The sequence below is a fragment of the Strix aluco genome, chromosome 20 (assembly GCF_031877795.1).
Source record: "Strix aluco isolate bStrAlu1 chromosome 20, bStrAlu1.hap1, whole genome shotgun sequence".
In the NCBI taxonomy this organism is placed as follows: domain Eukaryota; kingdom Metazoa; phylum Chordata; class Aves; order Strigiformes; family Strigidae; genus Strix; species Strix aluco.
The window spans coordinates 10,670,541-10,690,411 of NC_133950.1; the positions used below are offsets into that span (position 1 = coordinate 10,670,541).

General features: G+C 42.9%; 1 protein-coding gene across 3 annotated transcripts in view; it reads left to right on the forward strand.

The window, feature by feature from the left end:
• The first annotated feature begins 807 nt into the window (after positions 1-807).
• The window catches only part of ABL1 (ABL proto-oncogene 1, non-receptor tyrosine kinase), an 82,810-nt gene continuing 63,746 nt past the window's right edge, over positions 808-19,871 (forward strand). For 2 of the 3 annotated variants that reach the window (XM_074846445.1, XM_074846451.1), the window contains exon 1: positions 808-1,911. In XM_074846445.1, the coding sequence (XP_074702546.1) occupies positions 1,776-1,911 (136 nt within the window). In that variant the 5' untranslated portion in view covers positions 808-1,775. The remainder of the gene's footprint in view (positions 1,912-19,871) is intronic. The other variant, XM_074846448.1, reaches the window with a different exon arrangement.

A 19,871-nucleotide genomic window follows, 5' to 3' on the forward strand; every position in this document is an offset into this window, starting at 1 on the left:
TTTGCTAGCAGTGTTATACTAGCAAATCCCTCTTCTGCCTGTCATTTCCACCATTTTCCCCTTTGTCCCACTCCCCTTCAGTCTCCCTCATCTTCCCCCTCGTGCCCTTTCCATCCACCTTCTTCCCCTCAGACCCCTTCACGGCACCCCCCTTTCCCTCATGGCTTCACCCTGGAGATGCCTTCGTGTCCCCCAGCCCCCTGTTCCCCCATTCCCCTCACGGGATGCCTCCTCAAGGCTCCCCTCACCCTCTCCTTCACCCCCCATTCTCCTCACGGTCCCCCCCCCCAACCTCGCCCCCTCATTCCCCTCACAGGTTTTTCCCCGCCACCTCGTCAGGGGCTTCCCCCTCGGAGCCCCATCGCCCCGGCTCCCCTCACAGCCCCTCACCGCCCCATTTCCCCCCGGGGCGCCCCTTCCCCGCCCGGCAGGTTCCCGTCATGGCGGCGGGCGCGGCGCCCGCCCGGGGCCGGGAGCGGGCAGCGGCCGGGCCGGGCGGGAGGCGGGGGCGGCGGAGGAGGAGGGGCCGGAAGGGGATGTGACCGCCCGCCCCGCCGGCCGGGGACGGGGCTGCGCCGCGCCGGGGGTTCCGGGATCTCCCTCGCCGCCTGCAGCCGCCCCCCGCCAGTCTCGCTCCGCACCGCGGGTGCCCCCGGCGGCAGCCCCCGGGGTACACCACCCCCCCCCCGCCTCCCCGCCGCCGCCCTGCGGCCCTTCGTCCCCCTCCTCCTGCCAGGCCTGGCGGGCCCCCCCCCGGGCGTGCGGCCGCCCGGCCCCGCCGCCCCCCGCCCGGCCCCCTCCGCGCGTCCCGCCGCGGCCCCGCTGCCCGCCCGGGCCTTGCCCGCCGCCGCCGGCCTCCCCCGCGGGGATGCAGCCGGCCCGGTCACCCCCGCTTGACCTCTTCTGGCTGCTGTGCAGGAACCGGCCTCCCGGAGCGCGTCCCCGGCCTCGCACGCCGTCCCCGACACCCGGCTCCGCCTGAGGCGGGCAGCAGGCCGGGAGGGCGGCCACCTGCACCGGCCCGGCGGCCCCAGCCTTGCTTCGACGCCACCATGGCCCTGCTGGCCCGGTTCTCCTCCGCCGGCGTGCGGGAGAGGTAGCGGCGGTGCGGGCGGCCCGAGGCTTGCGATGGAAGAAGGCGAGGCGTTGTGAGGCCGGACCGCAGGAGCCCCCCGTCCCGCTCCCTCGCCCCAAGGAGCCTGCCAGGCCCAGAGCCGCCTCCGCTTCGCCGTGCGAGCTGACATGGTGTCGGCGTACTTGATCCTGCTAAGACTTCAGCGATACTTGAAGCCAAATACGTGGCTCTTTGGCCTTCGCTAACTCAATGCTATGCAAAAGAAAAGGAGGAAAAAAAAAGAAACCTTGACACTGGTTGCAGTGGGAATGGCTGTTTCCTGCCCTGGGTGAGCCTACATGTGGTTTCTTGCTTGTGAGATGAACTAACTCTCCTTTACCCGGTGGAAGACACACTACATACGGCAACCTGAAATTTTGGTAACTCTTGGTCATTACTAAGCAGTTGGAACTTTGACTCGTTTTTTTGTTTTTTTGCATAAAGCCACCTAAGGAGCCTTGTTGCCGTCTTCAAAAGCACTGGAGGAATCTGCGCTTGTCTTAATTCTTTGCCTCAAGTGACTTTATCACGCAGCGAGTGCAACCAACGCACCCACCTAAAATACGTTCGCCTTCAAAGCTCCTTCCCAACCTGGAATATCAGGGATCTCAGACTTCTTCAAAAACTTCTCATCCTGGGATAGGCTGCCCATCGTTACTTTATGGGGCAGCAGCCTGGAAAAGTTCTTGGGGACCAAAGGAGGCCAAGTCTGCCTGCCCTGCACTTTATCAAAGGAGCAGGGAAGAAGGAGTCATCGAGGCATGGGGGCCCACACTGTAACGTCTTTGTCGAACATGGTAAGAGGTTTCCATTGGTTTAATTTTGATTTGCCAAGATAGATGCAATACGGATTTATTCAAGGGCACGGTGCAGATACAGAGATATTGTACTTTATGGAAGTCTTTTGTTTTCTCTCCCTTGCTTCTTAATGCAAATCTTCTGTGATTGTTTGTTAAGAAAATACTTGGGTCAGATTGCTTGGAACCTGGGGAGAGGTTATTGTACAGCTAAATGTGAAATACAAGGAAGTAACTTTTTAACGTTGTACGTGTTTATCATTTCTGCCTTAGGTATGTTCTGGTTTACAGTCTGGGAAAGTTTCATCCTTTTCGAGTTGTCTTTCGTAGCTATAGTCTAACCACAGCTGATGGTGATGCTGTGGTCAGCGACAAGTGTTCTTTAATTATTTTTACAACAGGGACTTTGCTACTTGGGGGGCAAAAAAGAAGACTGCTTTTGGAAAGTTTGTGGATACTGCTGTTGTGAAAACTGGTTGGAATAAAACAGTTTCTTGTTAATTTGCTTAGTGCATTTACAGCGCTTTTGGTTAGTGCTTTCTCATAGCTGGTCAAGCCTTCATCTCGTGCTGTGATGGATTTAAGTGCTAGAGGGTGAAAGTGGCTAAGTTAGGGGTACAGCAATTCTGTCACTTGCCAGTCTTCCACAAATTAAGAGGGGACTGAGAATTTCAAGAAAGAAGCCAGATAAAAAGCTCAGTAGGACTCAGAGGTAGGTTTAGTGACTGTTTCAAATGCTGCTTTTTTTTTTTTCTTTAAAAAAAAGAAAAAACAAGTGACCAAAGAAATTGTAAACTGAAGGCATCTACAAGAGCGAGGCACAGAACTTAATTGTTTCACCAAAACTTTTTGGAGTAATCCTTGCTTTTACACAATGCTTTTTTAATTCTAATGTGCTTGGAGAAAACATGCTACTGGCTGCTATCTTCAGCTGGAGAATGGGATTTTGACAAAGCTGCTTCCACAGTTTTGTCCTCTTGAGGAAGTTTATTTGTGAACAAAACAAAACTGCATCTGTAATCTTTGTATAAATGAAAATTGCGGTATTTGCTGTGGCTGAGAGCACAGTCTACTTAGTGGAAAAGTTTTGATTCAGTTTTGTTTGAGCTGGACTTTGCTTTTAAACTTTCTCCCATTCTGTGTTTCTAGAAGGGCCCAAGAAATCCTGTGCAGTGTTCAGCGAAGACACAGACAGAGATCCTGTGTATGTACTGCTGTGTTGAAATGTGTTTTGAGTTACATAGATGTTATTTCTTTTAATTTCCCATACAATGTTTGTGCACTGAGGAAACTGAAAGTAATTAAGGGAAGGTTAGAGAACATAAGGGCTGACTTGGCCCTGTGATGATAAACCTGCTGCCGGATTTTTCCAAGCCATGCTTTCAGTCCTGTGATACAGCCGCTCCTCCACCCCCAGTTTGGTTGCTGCTTTTACTACTTTGGACAGAGTTTCAAGGTCAGATGAGATACGGGGAGAGCGCTAACTGCAAGCAGTAAAGTATTCTAACTACCTTTGGTGTTTTGATGTAGCAGAAGAGCCAGAAACGCTCCTTTTTGATCATCTAACAGGAATAGGCAGATGGTAACTTCTTGCCAGTACGACCTGAGGTCAGAAGATCCTAGCACATTTGCAAAGAAAAATAGCGTCTATAATGTCCATACACCATATGTCCACAAGAGACTTCAGTGTCTTGATTTAGAAAAGAATAAACTTGAAAGGGGACATCAAGGCCAGGACATCTGTTAAGAGAACTGTGGAAGATCAGCCTCGCTTATCCACATGAGGAAAAGTTTCTTTCTGTGGGTGTATGAAATGGTTCTTCGAAGTACAGACAGTAGAAGGCTGTACCATCATTGTTTGTTGTTCAGCTCGGTTTTGAGTTTGGGCTGCTCCTATCCTGAAAAATGCTATCTTAAAATACCTGGAAAATTGCAGAGGGAACAAAGTTCATTTTAGAAAGTTCTTTTCCCTATATTTTTTTTTATATTTACCTCTATTTTTATTTCTATTTCCCTCTATTTTTTTAATTGATAATTTGTCTTTGAAATATATGGTCTGACATACTTTATAATTAATGGACAGAATAGTATTTAATGTTTTCAATCCTATTTAGATAGGGTGTCACAGTCTGTAGTTCATAAAAATAGATCGGCATTTTTTTCAGGGCTTAAATTTTTGCGTGTTTGTCTTTCAGTATTTTCATTACACAGTTTCTTCTAAATGCCAAACACCGTATCTGGTTTCTCTGTCGCATTGTGGGAACTAGTTTGTCCCAGGAAAATCACGTTTCTTGCTTTTCGTAACTAAGAAATGCTTAAGGAGAAATTCCAGGGTGGGCTGCTTAAAGTAAACCCCTTGAGATAGTTGAATTCTTAAAGGTACTTGTTTGAAGTTCCTGTGTATTAAAACATACGAGAAAAAAAAAAAAAAACGGAGTTGGTAGTAGCATGGCTCTGCTGTTATGGTTGCATTTTGGTAAAACTGTTTCCTGATCCTGTTTCAGTGGGACCACTAGCTGCTAAGTTCTAAGGCTCATTCAGCAAATGCTTAGCAGTGATTTTCAGAGCACTGAAGACCTTAATTGCTTCAGTGATATCGAATCTTAGCTGAAAGGGTTAAGTGAATATTATCAGATACTAACGGTGTAAAGCAAAATAACTTTCAGGGAAGTAATTCCATTTCTCAGTTGTCACGCTCTCTGCAGCACTCAAAGCAACGCATCCAGAGGCTTCTGAAAAGCAAGGAGGCAACTGGCCAGAAATCAGCTCTGCTGGTGGTCGAATGTTCTGTGAGAGTAATGCAGAAAGGCTCTAAATTTTGTCATGAGTTGACAATTGAGAAGTGCATTAAGGGGAAAAAATAAAATCTATGGGCAAGTTTTGGGCTTCTTTCTTTTGTGTTGCTGCTTTCTCTACTAAGGGTGTTTTACAAGCTAGAGTTCATGCTGCTACGGTTACCCTGGGCAGCAGAGTAGCCCTTGACAGGATTTTACAGATTTCATTTTGACGCAGATTACTCCATCTCTTAGACTGCTTGCAAGCTTGAAATTGAGAGAAGGTATAAAAGGCAACATTTGTCTCTTCCCCTGTGCTTTTCTCAGCTGAGAACTGAGTCTATAGTGACTGCTTTTTGGGAATATCCAACTGCGAGAAAAGCTGTGGTCAGTAGGCAGTTAATAGGAAAGACTTTATCAATGCATTTCGAAGTTTACATGCTAGTGTGTCTTGTGGCTTTACAGCACATTCATCTTGGCAAAACTCAAACTTCTGAAAGGAACAGCGTGTTCCCACAGGGCTCAAGTCTGATCCCAGAGTTGGCAGTAGTTCACTGGAGCGATCGGCAAACACCCCACCTTCTACAGCTGTCTTGAGTAGGTGTTGCTGTGCTGAATGATGAGCAGATCCCTTGAAGCATCTTGGTAGAACAGTATCTCCAAGCAAAAGCAGCACCTGAAGGCTTAAAAAATGAATTCTAATCATTAGACCTGTGATGCTGAGGTGAGGAAGAGGTGCTAGGAGAACTCGTTAGCGAGAGGGTGGATTTGGTCCACAGCTTTGAATTCCATTTACTGCGCAGTTGACTGTTGTGATGCTGCTTGGTCGGCAGCAGAGCGGTGTTCTGAGGGGTGAGACCCTGAGCGGTGTCTCCACTTGTGCGAGCGTGAAGGGTTGAGTTTTATATATAGTCTTTGCTGTGGAAATTGTGACAGTGACTGGAAACAGCGACCATCCTTCTATGGGCATGTTGGTGGGAGCTTGAGTGTGATTTTTAGATTTAACAATGCAAAATTATGGTAATTAATATCTTGAAATATAGGTCTTTCAGATGATGCTACGGTTTGATGTACATATTTGCTGTCATTGGTTCCAGTCTTGCTGTGGCAGTCAGAGAAACGATTGATTTGTGAGGAAGAAGAAACCTTCTGAAGGGGTTTTGAGTATGAGACTTTCTTATACTCTGCTTCTTGTTACATAGAACGGATCACTGACAGGTATCAGCTTGGTCTTAAAACTTTTTCATTCTGCAAAGCAATGCAAATATGGCTAACCGTAAAGTTGGTAGAAAGAGAACTTTCTTTTTGAATCTGTGTTACACCTTTACACTACCAGGGAGTGATAGTTGTTCAGCTTTGAGCTTTATTTTAAGTATCTTTAGAATATAGTTGATAAAGCATTCACACAAGAATGTTCTTTTCTTGGTCTCTTGTAGTGATAAAATGTGGTCTTTCTGATAGTTTCTCTTGCAGCAGATAAGTGATAGGGAAGTTTAATGGAGCTGTTCACCTTACTGTAAAGAGCCAAAACTCCAGGAACTGGATCCGTTTTTCTAATACCTTTGATGCTGAATATAGCTGAAGTCAGCCTACTACAGTCTCTTTCATATTGGCTCTGAACTTTTTTTCTTACAAGGGTGCTGAAAGCTTTAGTGCTTTAATTAGGGAGTAATTGTACAAAACAGATCCATAGCATAAGCTTGTCACAGCTGCCAGTTGGAGACATGCCCTATGAAATTCACTATTAGAAAAAAACCCACTCAAAAGTATCTTTTTCTATATTATTGATTTCAAATTGATTTTTAAGAGTCTTTAGGTTTAATAATCTATCTTGTTTTATACTACTAAATTTCATGTTTGAATTGTGAAAATAAGTAGATTACTTTGTAATTGGTTCCTTCCTCAGGGCTTGGTGATTGACCAGCATATGAGTATATACTACAATATATACTGTTATAATTGTATTGGTGTTTATTATTTTAATGAAATGCTGGTAACTTTCATACCATGTAGGAAAATGCATAATTCCAGGGAGGTTGGTGTTTTGTTTTTTTTTTTTTGTAAAATATTATTAATAACTGTATGGCTTTGGAATATACTTTTATCAGCTGGGTAGTCCAGAGCAGGTCGTGCTCAAGCAATAATACATGATTTTTTACTCGTTATCCTTTATCCTACAGGTGAGCTCAATATATCTTCTTTATATGCAATATACATTTATTAGACAGTCAATTGCCCATACATGGAAATGATTTAAATGAGATTCCTTCCATACTAGAACTCTGTTTCTTTAAACCCATGTAGTTACAAACCGTGCATTTATCTCTTTCCATTGTTCCTTGGGGCATTTTTATACTTCATCTCTGCTTCACTAACTGCAAAACCTGAGACTTGGAAGATGCTACTCCTGATTCCGCTTTAGACCATTCACCTGAAATTGTATCATTAGCATCGGCCTAATAGGAGTCCATAATTTAGAGCCTGCCTTCAGTGTCTCAGGTCTGCATTCTAAACTGACAAAACTTTCTCCGTTGTTAGGCTGGAGATTTGGCAGCTCCCAAACTTTAATTCCATCTCTATTAGGAGACTTATCCCCAGCTTTTGAGATCATTGCTTATGTATCCAACTTCGATGTGCTCCAGTATTAGTCTGGTTAATGCTGACATCTGCTGCACACCAAATGCAGATTTGTTTACTGCCTCTGACTATATCCCTTCTCATCATACAAAGCTATTGCTATATTTTTTCCTGCTCCAATTATCAAATACCGGTAGGTTTTGTTAAGAAGCTCCTCCACAAAACTCGATCTAGGGTTGGAATATGTTAGGAAAGAGACCTAAGACTTGCTAAACTGCTTTTCCACATGCTGAGGTGGAAGATGATGTTGGGGAAAGGCTAATCCTTTTCTGGGGCAAAAGCAGTTCTGTTTTGTGCACTGACTAATCTTTGATAACTTGCCATGTTTAAGCAGTTCATCTCCTTCACGACGAATGGGTTGTGGTTGCTCGTATGCCAGACTTTCATTAACAGACGGTGCTGGTTCTGCATTCTTATGTACAAATTTTAATAGGAATGCTATGTGAGAAGATCAGGACAGGGAGGCAAGAGAAGGCTGCAGGGTATTAGAATAGAAATTGTTGCTTGTAAGCAATCATCTCATTGAGCACACTTTAACATTTACCAACAAACTCTCAGTATTTTAAATTGAAGAGTTTAAATCTTAAGCTTGAAAGTGAGAAGTTGACACAGTCCAATTGCTGAGAGTTGGGAATCCTGAGTTTCATCCCCGGTGCTCTCTGTGACAGGCTCAGTGGCATATAGCAAATCACGAGGGTGCAGAAAGGTGAAAATGGCCTTGGAACGTCTTGTCGGGCAGATTGTTGTTTTAGGGTGGGGATGCTGTTGTGTTGTGTCTTGGAACAACAGGGCTGAGTTTCCAGCTGTGCTTATAGGAACTGTGATAAAGCAGACTAGAAATAAATGGGTGAGTATTGTCAGTTCTGGACAGTTCCGCTCCGTTTACTCACGCAGATGCGACTGTAACTGTCATCTTCAGAAGGTGTCAGGTAGGGAATGCTGTTAACTGATACCAGGCAGTCTGGATGCGTGGCCGCAGTAGTTAGTCTATCTCTTAACATCCAGCTGATACCAGTGGCGTGTTCAGTAAAGGTTCAGAGCGCCCTGCCTTAAGCCTTGGTCCCTGTTTGGAGTATTTTAGCATCCCCAGATTTCCCAGACTAGTGCAGCTCCATCGGTGCACTCGATCCACACTGTAAGGTTTAAAACGTGTGGGTGTGAACGTTCGGTATGTTATAGGTGTCATCTCTTTCGGCTATATAAAATGCTCTGGTTGATTTGCCTTCATGTAGACTGAAGGAAGTGTTTAAAATACTACTGTCCTTCTGGAGTTATTGTTGCAGATGGACTTCGCTTTCCTTTTTTTTTTTTTTTTTTTTTTTGGCAGGGGGAGGGGGCTGCCTTCTATCTGCAGTGTCTGTTGATGGCTGTATAAAGAGCGCTAGTGTCTTCACCCAGCAGTCTCTTGTCATTTCAGATGTACTGTGCCATTCTGGTGAGGAGTAGTAAGTCTTCTTATAAAAAGGTCTGTTGTGAATCGCAGAAGTCCATTACTGTAGAAACGTGCAGAGCAGTTTCAGCAGAAGCAAGAGGGACTCTTGTTACTTTGCTTTCATTGACTGTCACCTTGGTCAACTCTTATCCTGCTCTATGCTGATTTAAGATCAATCTAAACAACCTATAGAGGTTATTAATCTGCTTACCAGAGTATCCATTTTATCAGTTTAAAGAGGAATCTTGGACAAAAAGGGTAATGAACACCCAGACAATGTTAATAAGTAAAGCTAAGGCAGTGTATTTCCTTTGTTCTTTCTTTAAACTTGCATGTTTAATCCCAGTTCTGAGCTTAGATATTAAGCATAACTTTTTGTGAAATAGCTGGAAGTTACACCACCCTGATAGCAGATTCGTATCAAATTTTGCCAAAACTGTGGTTTATGCTCTGGGAGGGATGGGTTGCCCATTGTAATGACAGGGCAAGCATGTCCTGAACACCAGCTTGCTTTAGTTTTTGTCTAAAGTACTTTCTGAAGTTAGGCTTGAAGTTAGATTTGGGGTTTTTTTTTTTTTGTTCTTTCCCAGAATTTCTTCTTGCTGTTACCAGTCAGGTTGTGAAAGCATGAGCTTGCTTTTCTGCAGAGTGATTGCTGCTAATTTACATGGGCACAAGCAAGATCATCATTCTTTCATGAGTGAGGAGACTGCCTGATTTATGTTGTGTCATCTCCATGTTCTGTTTTTACCTAATGAATAGAATTTCACAACAGATTATTAATCATTAAGACTTTGGTTTCATTGTGTGTATTAAAGAATCAATATTGCTAGACGTTGCCTGCCTTGAGAAGCTTCTTATCCATTAGTGCCGCTTTTCTAAGGCATTTTGGTGCATTTATCTTTTAGACTGACTTCAGTTCCTACCTTACTCCTACCATATCAACTCGGTACTTCTCGCATGCTTTTCCAGGGCGAGTTGTGTCCAGTCTGCCCCTCGGTAAGCTCATCCTTTGAAGTGCTGCCTGATCAGTAGCAAATCCTGTCTGGTCCAGTCTCTCTTTAAAGCTCATAAAGGAGTATGTAAAAATAGTAAAATGCTGAACCTTATTCTGCTGTGGTTTGCACTCCATATTTGCATCAAAGAGGGAATGGTGAACTCGGAAGCTGGGAATAATGTGTAATGAAGACAATATGGAATTCCATATTCCACTGCCTGTTAAATGCCTGGGTTTGGGGATGGCAAAGCTTGCTGAAGTACAGAGTCCCCCCTTCACTGAGTTGCTGGTTGTTCCCGGTTCGATGTCCATTGTTATTGGAAGTACAGAGTGACCTGGGCATGTTCCCTGTGTTTCCCATCACACTGACACTATCTAGGAGGAAATTTCACTTAACTCTACACATCCAGAATTTACCAACACACACAAGGACTCCATCAGGTTGTTGCTGTGAACCCAATGAGCTGATCAGCTGCCGGTCTACACCTGGCATAACTGAAGGCTTTTTCATGGCTTTTTTTTTTTTTCTTTAGTGTGTGTTCCCAGAATAAATAATGTTGTTTTTCCAGAGGCTGAATGTGTGCATGGTAGTGGGATAAGGATGTGGAAAGTTTAAATAGGAAATTGTTTGGGCTTTCAGGAAATGTTTGCGATTTCATTTGTGTTCAAGTTGCCCAGTTTCAAAAGCTGCTTTTTAGGTGCTGTCTCATTTAATGTAACTGGGGAAGGGCTGTTCCTGACTACTCAGGTTTCTCAGTTTCTGGCCTGACCACAGTGGATTATCAACAGGGCTGTTATGCAGTGAAGTCCACTGTTTTCACTTGGATTTTTGTGATACCTTTGTAATAAACCTTGAGGAAAGTGTCGTTTGACGCACTGGCCACCAGGTGTCTTCTTTGAATCTTTTTAATAACTTGCTGTGGTTAAAACAAACGCCCTGCAGTAAGGAGTGTCCTGGAAATGAGCAAAAGTTAATAGCAAGAACCAGGGTCGGAAGTGACAACCATGATTTTCAGGAATAGTGGCTGTCAAGTCTTTTTAGTTACTTTTAGAGCCTGTAATCTTTCTGAGCTTGCTTGCTGATGAAAAAGAGGTTGGTACGTGATGTTTGCTTTGCTGTTAATGGGAAAATCTTGCTCCCTCGCCACTTCAAGCTCCATTTCAGCCCATTCTTTATTTTCTTAAAACAACAGAAATAGTTTTCAGTGCTGTATTCCTTTTCACTTCTTGCTGTCTTCTACATTTGATCTCATTCCCCTACGCCTTTTGTATGCCACACTGACTTTTAAAAATTATATACATATTTTATATTTTTTTATATTAAATTGTGTGGTACTCCTAGGATAGAAATTGATTCTGTAAATCCTCTTGCAGCATTGTCCGACATTTCTAAAGATGTGAGCTATTCCTGGCAAGGATGCTCGGAGAAAACTGAAAACAGTATTCAGCCTGTTACAGCTATTTACACAGTTGGTGTTGTCTGAATGTCAGAATTGCTATCACAGAGCTAATTGTGGAGTTATACTTTTATGAAGTCGTAACAATGCTAACAAAAGCAAAGTTGTAATCTAGTAGTACTCTATTTCACTAAAATCTCTTTTGAGTGGGACAATTTTATAATAATGAATAAGATTTAGTGCATCTAGCAAAATAGTTTAAGCCATAAATATGTATGCTTGAATGGGTTTGTATTATTTTTATTAGGTCTAAGCTCTCTTCATATCCTCTGTAAATCTGACAACGCATAATGTTCGTTTAAAAGGTACATTCTAGTTTAGTCAGAATTACTGGAACAGCTATTAGAGCTACTGTTGTCTGGCTACACCTAATGTTTGCAAATAACTTAGGAAAGCTCAAATGAAATATTTTGAATTAATACCAAGCTGTTATTTCTTCTTAAATATATTTAACTTCATGCTTAAGAAGATGCATTTAAAATTCTCTGCAATCAAACCTTTACTTCTTTTAAGACTATTGATGGACTGCATTAAATGTGTTTGCTATAATAATTTTTTTTTTCCAAATGTGCAGCTATTTAATACAAAATAGATGTCCTTTACTGGAAATGAACTGGAGGCAAGACAAAGCTATTCCCATCATTTGATACTGTTGATGTTCATGCAGAAGCTGCAATTTTTTCAGGTTCTGTGGATTGTCTGTCTAAACAGTGCCTCCCACACAGAGGTTTGGATGTCAAGGTGCTACAGCGTTTCAGGTTTTAAGTAGTAATTATTGTTATGAGGTGATCACAGACAGTGTAAGTGTTGCTCAACCCTTCACATTCCATATCATTAGGAAAAAAATCTGTTGGGGAAACTTCAGTCTAATTAGACCTCGCTGCAAGAATTACTGGTGCTTTTTACCTAGCTCTTGCTAGAGAGTGAGGCTTTGTATGGTGACAAGTACAATGCCAGATGCACTGTGTGTTTTACATTGCTTGCTAAATACAACTTGCAGGCGTATTCTAGGAGTTCATTCTGGAATGGCTGCAGTGATGGGTCTGGAGAAGGCCAAATCCTAAAGGCTGTTACTGGTTTGCAAAATGCACAGAGCTAATAACACCTCTTAAATAAGTAGGTGATATTTTGAGCCAAGCAAAAGGATGAATTAGGCTAATAAAGGTTGGATTTTTGGAGGCAAATACTAGCTTTAAATGCTAATATAATCATCTCGGTTACTGCGGTTTTGCCTCTGCAAAGCACAGGTACTGCATGACATTTCATTGAAGACCTGCCGCAATGTTGATAAGCAGACCTCTCCTGAGAGTAATTGCGAACTTCACTGAGCAGTAACATGGCTTTGTAATCCTGGTAAAAACACAGGATTTGAAGAACATTAAATGAAAATAGCGATCAGTGCTGCATTTAGTGTCGGGTAAGGATTCAAAGAACCATGAAATGTTAACATGAAATATTTGCATTCCACTCTTTGGGATAAGTAGCACAAATCCAGTGAGGTGTTTTTGTTCTAATTATGTTACTTTTCCCCAGAAAAGTGAATGTTACAGTGTATTGGCCATGTTCACATCATTTAGTCCTGCCTAGCTACAGAGGCATTAAAAGCATCAAGGTGAAGGACGCAGACGCTTTCCAGCTCAGACATCTCCCTCATCTGCACCGTTTCCAAATTAGGAAGCGGAGGGCTTCAGCTGGACTTGGAACCTGATGATCTGGAGCCCCTGGTATGAGACACATTTCATGGCCACCAGAGAGTCTTGAATCACCCGGTGTTGAGGGTGCCTCATCACCCCGGTGTCGGTGAGTCACGGCAGCGATGGTGGAACGCTGTCTGCCGCTTGATAAAGGGGGGATGTTGTGGCTGAAATGGGGAGATTGCTGGTGAGCTGCATCTGGAATAATTATACCGTGTGGTATCTGAAGTGCTTGGTTGGGCTGAAGTATTTTGGCCGTTCTACCTTTAAATTAGTTTAAATAGCTCCGTGGATGTCACCGTTTTTAAATTCCAGAATTAGAAGGGCGGCAGCTCATCTGTGGTTATGAGGCTTTCATCTGCTGAAGTTGTATTTCGGAAAGTTGGTGTGCTGCTTGTGAAATGCTCCCCTAAGGCAAATCATGCCCTTTGGGGAGGGGGCCTGAGGACTGGAGCAAACCAGACAGGCATTTTACATTTCAATTATTAATATAGTACTTTTTATGATTCTCAAATTGGAATTGCTAGCAGCTGAATTTTAAAAATGTACTACTTCTAAAAATTTTAGAAGTAAAACTAATCCCATGCAAGTAAAGGTGCTCTCTTCTACTTCAGAGACCTCTTTACTACAGTCTTGCACAATCACACATGGATTTGAGTTCTCTTTATCCCTGCTTCGGTGTGTACTGTGGTCGTAGCCAGGCGCCGTGGAGGTACCCATTTGTGTAGTGTGCGTAAGGGATGAGTCCATGAGAGCTTTGGAGAGTAAGGCCTTACCTAAGGGGAGATGCGCTGAAAAGGTAATTGTAGGGTGCCTTTCTGACTTGTAAAGAAATTCTGATATATTTAAGAGGATACAAATATGCAGTACAATTAAAAATTATTATCACGGTTCTTGAATGCAAAGCTGAAAAATGGATTTCTTTAGACTACAACAAATGGGAAGAGAGTGGGTTGATGGACACTTTTCCCTTTTTCCTCTTTCCCCATCCAAATGTATTAAAAAAAAAAAAAATCAGATTAATACTTTAGGCAAAGTACTATCAAAAAAAAAAAAGGTGTGGGGGAGGGAGATCTGCTGTCAGTGCACCTACACCCTGACACTGTATCGCTGGGGACCAGCTGCCTGGTGAAGCTCTGTGAATGCAGGTCCTGCCCGAACGAAGCCCCACCAGCGCCAGGGATGTTGGTGCTGGCAGCTGCCTGGACTCATCTCCTCGCACCGTGTAGCACCTCTGACTCCTCCTGAGTACAAATCACCTGTCCTGGCTCTGGATTTCAGAGGCTAACGCGTCAGTCTGAGCATCCCGGGGTTGCTGCTGTGGTGAGGGAATTGCTTTCAGCCCAGGATCATACCAGGAACATTTTATAAAGGAGCTAGCCTCGCCAAGGGTTGGCCTGGGGGTGTTTTATGAGATGCACAAGTAAAAGCAGATAACGGGGACGGGGGGAGGAGGACGACGGAAATGTGCACGGCTTCTCCAGGGCTCTTCTGCCGCTTCCTGCTGCGGGGGCGGTTATGAGCCAGCCTGGATGACAGAGCTCCTGTTATTTTGAAACGTAGTGTACCACAGATAAACCACGACAAGGACCTTCATTCCTACTTTCCCTTATGCCACCTACGCTTTTCCTCCCACATCTGGCTCTTGCACACAGTAGAAATGAAAACTCTTGCTACCAAACCCAAACCAAATAAAACGGGGAAAAAAAGCAGTTTTTTCTTTATGCCTGACATCAGCTAGTGTTATGTTTGAAAGAACAGTTGAGATTTTTTTTTTTTTTTCAATCATTTCCCCTCAGTGCAGGGATTGTCCTTGGATTTATATTTTCAGGCTGGGTAATTGAGGTTTGTGCAGGTAGTGATTCCAGGGCGTGCCAGCACTGAGGTAAATCAAACACCGTCTTCCTGGTAGCGGGGAACAGCCCTGCACATCACAGGTAGTTAACAAGTACCTGCTTGGTTTGTTCCGAAGTCGAAAAACAGATCCTTTGTCTTTATGTTTTTTATCATCATATCTTGCTCTATAAGCCCATATAAATAGGTAATAAGCCTTGTTCATAGGAGTGGAAGAGGGTTAAGAAAAGTGTGGAAGTGCTTACTCAGGGATGGGATAATTTGTGTTTGCTGGTTTAAATTAGAAGTGTTGCCTTTTGTACAGGTAATAGTGTCAATACACAGAATGCTATGCACATTAATTTTCCTTTAATTCTTCATTGGAATAGGAGAAGACTAAATTCTTCTTGTGGAACACTCTCCAGTAGATGTCTATCCGATAGCCACCTATCCTTTGCAAATTTGTGTAATATCTCCCCTGACATTTCACACTCATCTTGTAGCAGCTTACCTTTTGTCTTCCAGTACGCTAAAGCTGATTTTTTGTTTGTTTGTTTGTTTTGATTTTTTGTTATTGTTTTTTGTCTCTACCAGATTGTTGCTTTTCCTCTCAGAGAAGCAACTGTCCATCTTCAGATTGGATGCTCTTGCAGGTTGGCTGATTGCTTTGTATTCCACTGGACTATGAAAATCCTGCTGTTGAGCTGAAGGAACTGAAATCCTTGTTTAGAAAAGAAAATTATAATTTCTTACTGCCTGCTAGAAAAAGCTGTTGGACTGCACTTGCAGGTGACCTGCCAAGGATTTAAAAAAGAAAAATTGGACTTTATCCTCTTTTTTTCTGGTTTTAAGATGGTCAAAGCTGGCATGAAAAATGGTGCTTTTCTGAGAGGGGCTTTGTCTGCCCTAAGCAGCAAAAAGGAGCAAACCTAATCTTGTTTTTCTTCTTGGGTCAACTTTCAAGCTCTTGGATATATTAGCTTGCCACTGAAAATAGTATTTCTTTCTTTCTGCCCCTTTATGTAAAGGGAAATAGATGCCTTGCCCACTCAGTTTGCTATTTTGACATCTTCTTTCTATAGTCTGCGTAGTTGTTCTTTCCTGCTGCATTTTGGTGCTTAGAGACCTACAGTGTCCTTTCTGGGGCAGCTGTACTTGAAATGTCGGTGGCACTCGGGTACGTTGATGTGCAGACATCCCTGCTCTGCTCTCCCACCGCAGCCTCGAGCTATTGCTCTAATCACAAGAGTGTTGCAATCTCATTGCTGCTTCTGTAATTAAAGTTCATGTAACTCATGAATAGTCTGATTTTTAGTCAATACTTTGGCAGTTTCTAATGTGCAAAATATTGCCTCCAACTGCTTAGTGGAAACAAAGAATCAGACCCGTTCTTGGGAAACTTGTTTTTCAGCTTTCTTGATGAGACTGATCAAAGTTTTTACCCAAACTCATCTGTATGACTGAATCATACTGTCTGAGTGAAGCCTGACGGATTATGTAGACAGAAGATTGTTGTGCATTATAATAAAAAGCTTTGTTTTCAAAATCTATATTTTTCTCTTAGATTGCGATTACATGGGATGAGTCTTTGATTTCCACTTTGTTCTTGCCTGTGTTGAGGTCTGACCTGGAGCTTGCTGGGAGGCTGGCAGTGTGATTGCAGCACTTTGGTGTAGGACAGACACTCACGACTTCCAGTTCAGACACTTTCTTTCTCCTTCAGCCTGCTGATTTTTATTTATTTTAACAAACAGTAGCAGAAATTGAAGAAACAACGCAGAGGTCTGCCTCTCGGTAATTTCCCTTCTTCCATCAGCCCTGACCAAAACAGCGATGGGAAAGAAGAAACATAATTGTAGCAAAATGTTATGTGTCTCCTTCATACCATAAACCCTGTACTTTAGGAAAGATTGTATTGCTGGACTCAATAGTCCAGAAACATTGTCCTTCCATTTTTTCCATGTTGTCCCTTTCTTGCAAATAATATCTTCATAAGATGCTGTCTGAATTAATGCCTTTTTTTTTTTTTATATGAACAGTTGTATTTCTAGTGTCCTAAAATAATCCTTGCAGCTGAGATTGAGTTCATCATTCAGCATCCATGTTCAAAGAAAATGTCTTAAGGACTACAAAAAGCTAAAAGTCAGGAGGAGGCCATCTTGCTTTTGCGATCCTTCGGGCTTTGAGATTTTGGTTCATAGGACTTGGTATTTTTTTTTACCTCATGTCTAGGGACATTTTATCATCCTCCTCTTTCCTGTTCCAAGCAATTACCATTTATTTTATCTTCAAGCAGCAGCCTGTGGCAATAAATTTTAGGAAATTCCTTCCCGCCCTTTATTAAGCCCTACATAATAGCTTCCGCTACTCACTCATACATTCATTAAGAAGAATTAAATGAGTGCTGGCGGCCATTAGCAGAGCGTTTAATAACCTCTCCAAGGGAAGGTGCAGTAGATTGGAATAAATGAACAGGAGCAAAAACAAATGAAATAACTTCACAGAATATGCTCAACTAATTTGTTCTTAAAAACCCGACTTATTTACATGAGTGTAGCACTTTAAAAGGTGCTGGTTTGAGACCCCTGGCAGAAGAGTCCCCAGTTCAGAAGATCTGCAGGCAGTGACAGCGCTTGGCTGTGGTGTCTGATGGAAGGGTTGTGGGCTTTTTAGGGAGAGAAAGGGCATTTCAGTATATCCTGCCCACTTCCCCAGCTGCTGATGCTGTCAGCAAGGCTGATGGCTGTGCTTACGGATTGCAGTGAGGACTTCTGTCTCGTAGGAACTGGGCCATAGCTAGTAGTTCATCTCATCTGCTCTGAGCCACGCAGCAGTCTTTGGGTGCTAGTGATGGCTGATCCCTGCCAGGCTGGGTTACCTGAACTGCTGAGACCTGTTGCCAGTAAGCAAATTACCCCCTCCTCCCTTGGTTCTTAACTTCTGTTTTAAAGAAGATTCACTCTCAGCTGACATTTGGCATGTGAGGGAGTCTAAGTACCCCTGAATGGCTTTTCTGAAATAAAGGTAATTTAGCAGGTGTCACTGCAAGCAGTTTGCTTAGGAGATCTCAACATGTGAAGCACCGGGACTGCTGATAGACATGGAGCTGCCTGTTTCAGCATGTGGAGGGGCTGAAGAGTTCTGCCACCAGCTCTAGTCCTTCCCACTATTTACAGTATTTTAATGTCCATGTGCATAGTCTGATCTGTGCAGATGAAGGAAAGTCACTGAGACTCGCGTGGATTAAAGTGCTCTTTTAATAGCTTGTGAGGGGGCTTAGCTGGATATATGCTTCCTCATGTCTTGGTGGAAAATAAACAGAGCTTTAAGATGATACCAGCTACTGTTTCACCGGTCTACTCCTGTGTGTAAATTGTGATAGCTGGGCACAGCAGCCTAAAGCAAACACTGTTCACGTGTTACTATGCTGCTGGAAGTCTATCTCAAGCCTTTGCTCAGTAGCCTTTAGTGCTCGAGGACCTAATACTGCCACATTGTTTTAGCGCGCTTCAAACTGACTTTTACTTGAAAAATAGAAAAATTCTAGTAAATAAAAAATGCAAAGACTGTACAGTAGTAGTTTTTATGGCTAGCGTTTCATAATGGAAATGCTGACAACCTTAATTTCATTTCACTGTTACCTGTTCTAGAGGTAAAAATATCATGATTCAAATGTCATTCAGGTATTGTGGATGACAGATTTTTTTGTTGAGATTTTGTGGGGTTTTTTGCTGTAGTCAGTTCTGATCTCATTTGAGGAGCTCAACGAGTTGAGAACAATGACACAATAATTGCTGTTATTGAACTGAAGATGCAGTTTAAGACTCTTACCTGGATCACTACATTTGATTGATATTTTAATTTGTTTTTTTGGCAGATGAAAGATAATGAGAATCAGTTTGTAGTTGGAAATATTTGCACTGGAGAATTCCCAATATTTTTTATTATTATTTTTTCTCTACTTCCTAGCACATATGCAGGTTTCCTGTTTTAAATTCTTTGTTATATTTTAAGCATCAACAGTATATGAATGGAGCAAATCTGCACAAATCGTTTCAATATGTGATATGCTGCTAATATGCTCAGAATATCTTATTCTAGTCTCTATGCCAGATAATATCTTAGATAATAGCTTTCAGACACGTTGTAAATAACATTGGAGAGAGATGGTACGGACATTTGTTTTTAATGCACAAATGTATATACGAACCTGGTTATTTGCATTGTTCTTTGAACGGTCTAATCACCTTTCGTCTAAGGGAAGAAGTAACTGGGAGAGGGAAAGGTTTTGACTGAGCAGATTGGTTTTGGATCTGTCTCGTGCTGTGATACATGGACAACAAAGTGTTACTTGCAGCAGAAATGAGCCTTCAGCTTAGCCGAAGAGCAGGATGAAATACTGATGATGAGCTAATGTATTCTTATGGGGTCACTCCCCTGCTAGTAAATAACAGTGTTGGTAATTCTTGCTATTTTCTTGCAAGTTTGCAGTATTTCACAGTTGAGCCTTTGCTTCTGAATGCAGGCAGTAAAAGCATTAAACACAACCAAGGAGCAGCCCTACCTCCGTCTCCAGTTCTCCTTCTCCCCCCACCGCTTTCCTTGTGGTGTGAGTTGGTGGTCCCCGAGCAGATCTCTCTCCATTTTAATTATGCTGGAAGCTTTTGTCCCAGATTTGAGAAACTTAGTTAAAGGGACAATGAAAATTGCAAATGGTTGCCCTCATGCTAATAAAAGCTAAAAATTGTAATAATATCTTTATCAGTTTGAAACAATTCCCCGATCCTTCCCTGCTCTCAAGTAATACAAGCTGAATAGCGCTCTGACATTTGATCGGGAGTTCAGGCAGCCGCAGCGGCGAGCGGCAGCTTGCTAATGGATTTCTGATTGTTCTCCTGGTCCATTCTCCTCTTGATGAATGGTGCAGAGTCGGCTCTCGCAGTCTGGGGAACTGATAAAAACACTTTGCCATCATGTCATTACGTTTCTCCGGGAGAGAAGAAGAGCAGATTTCCTCTGCTGTCCTGATGGCTTGCTATCCTGCTCAATTAGAGAGAGATATATATGGAGGAGCAGCCTCCCTATTTGAAGCTGAAATTAGTTTTACAGCTTATATTAGGTCTTTCCTGGGCAGCT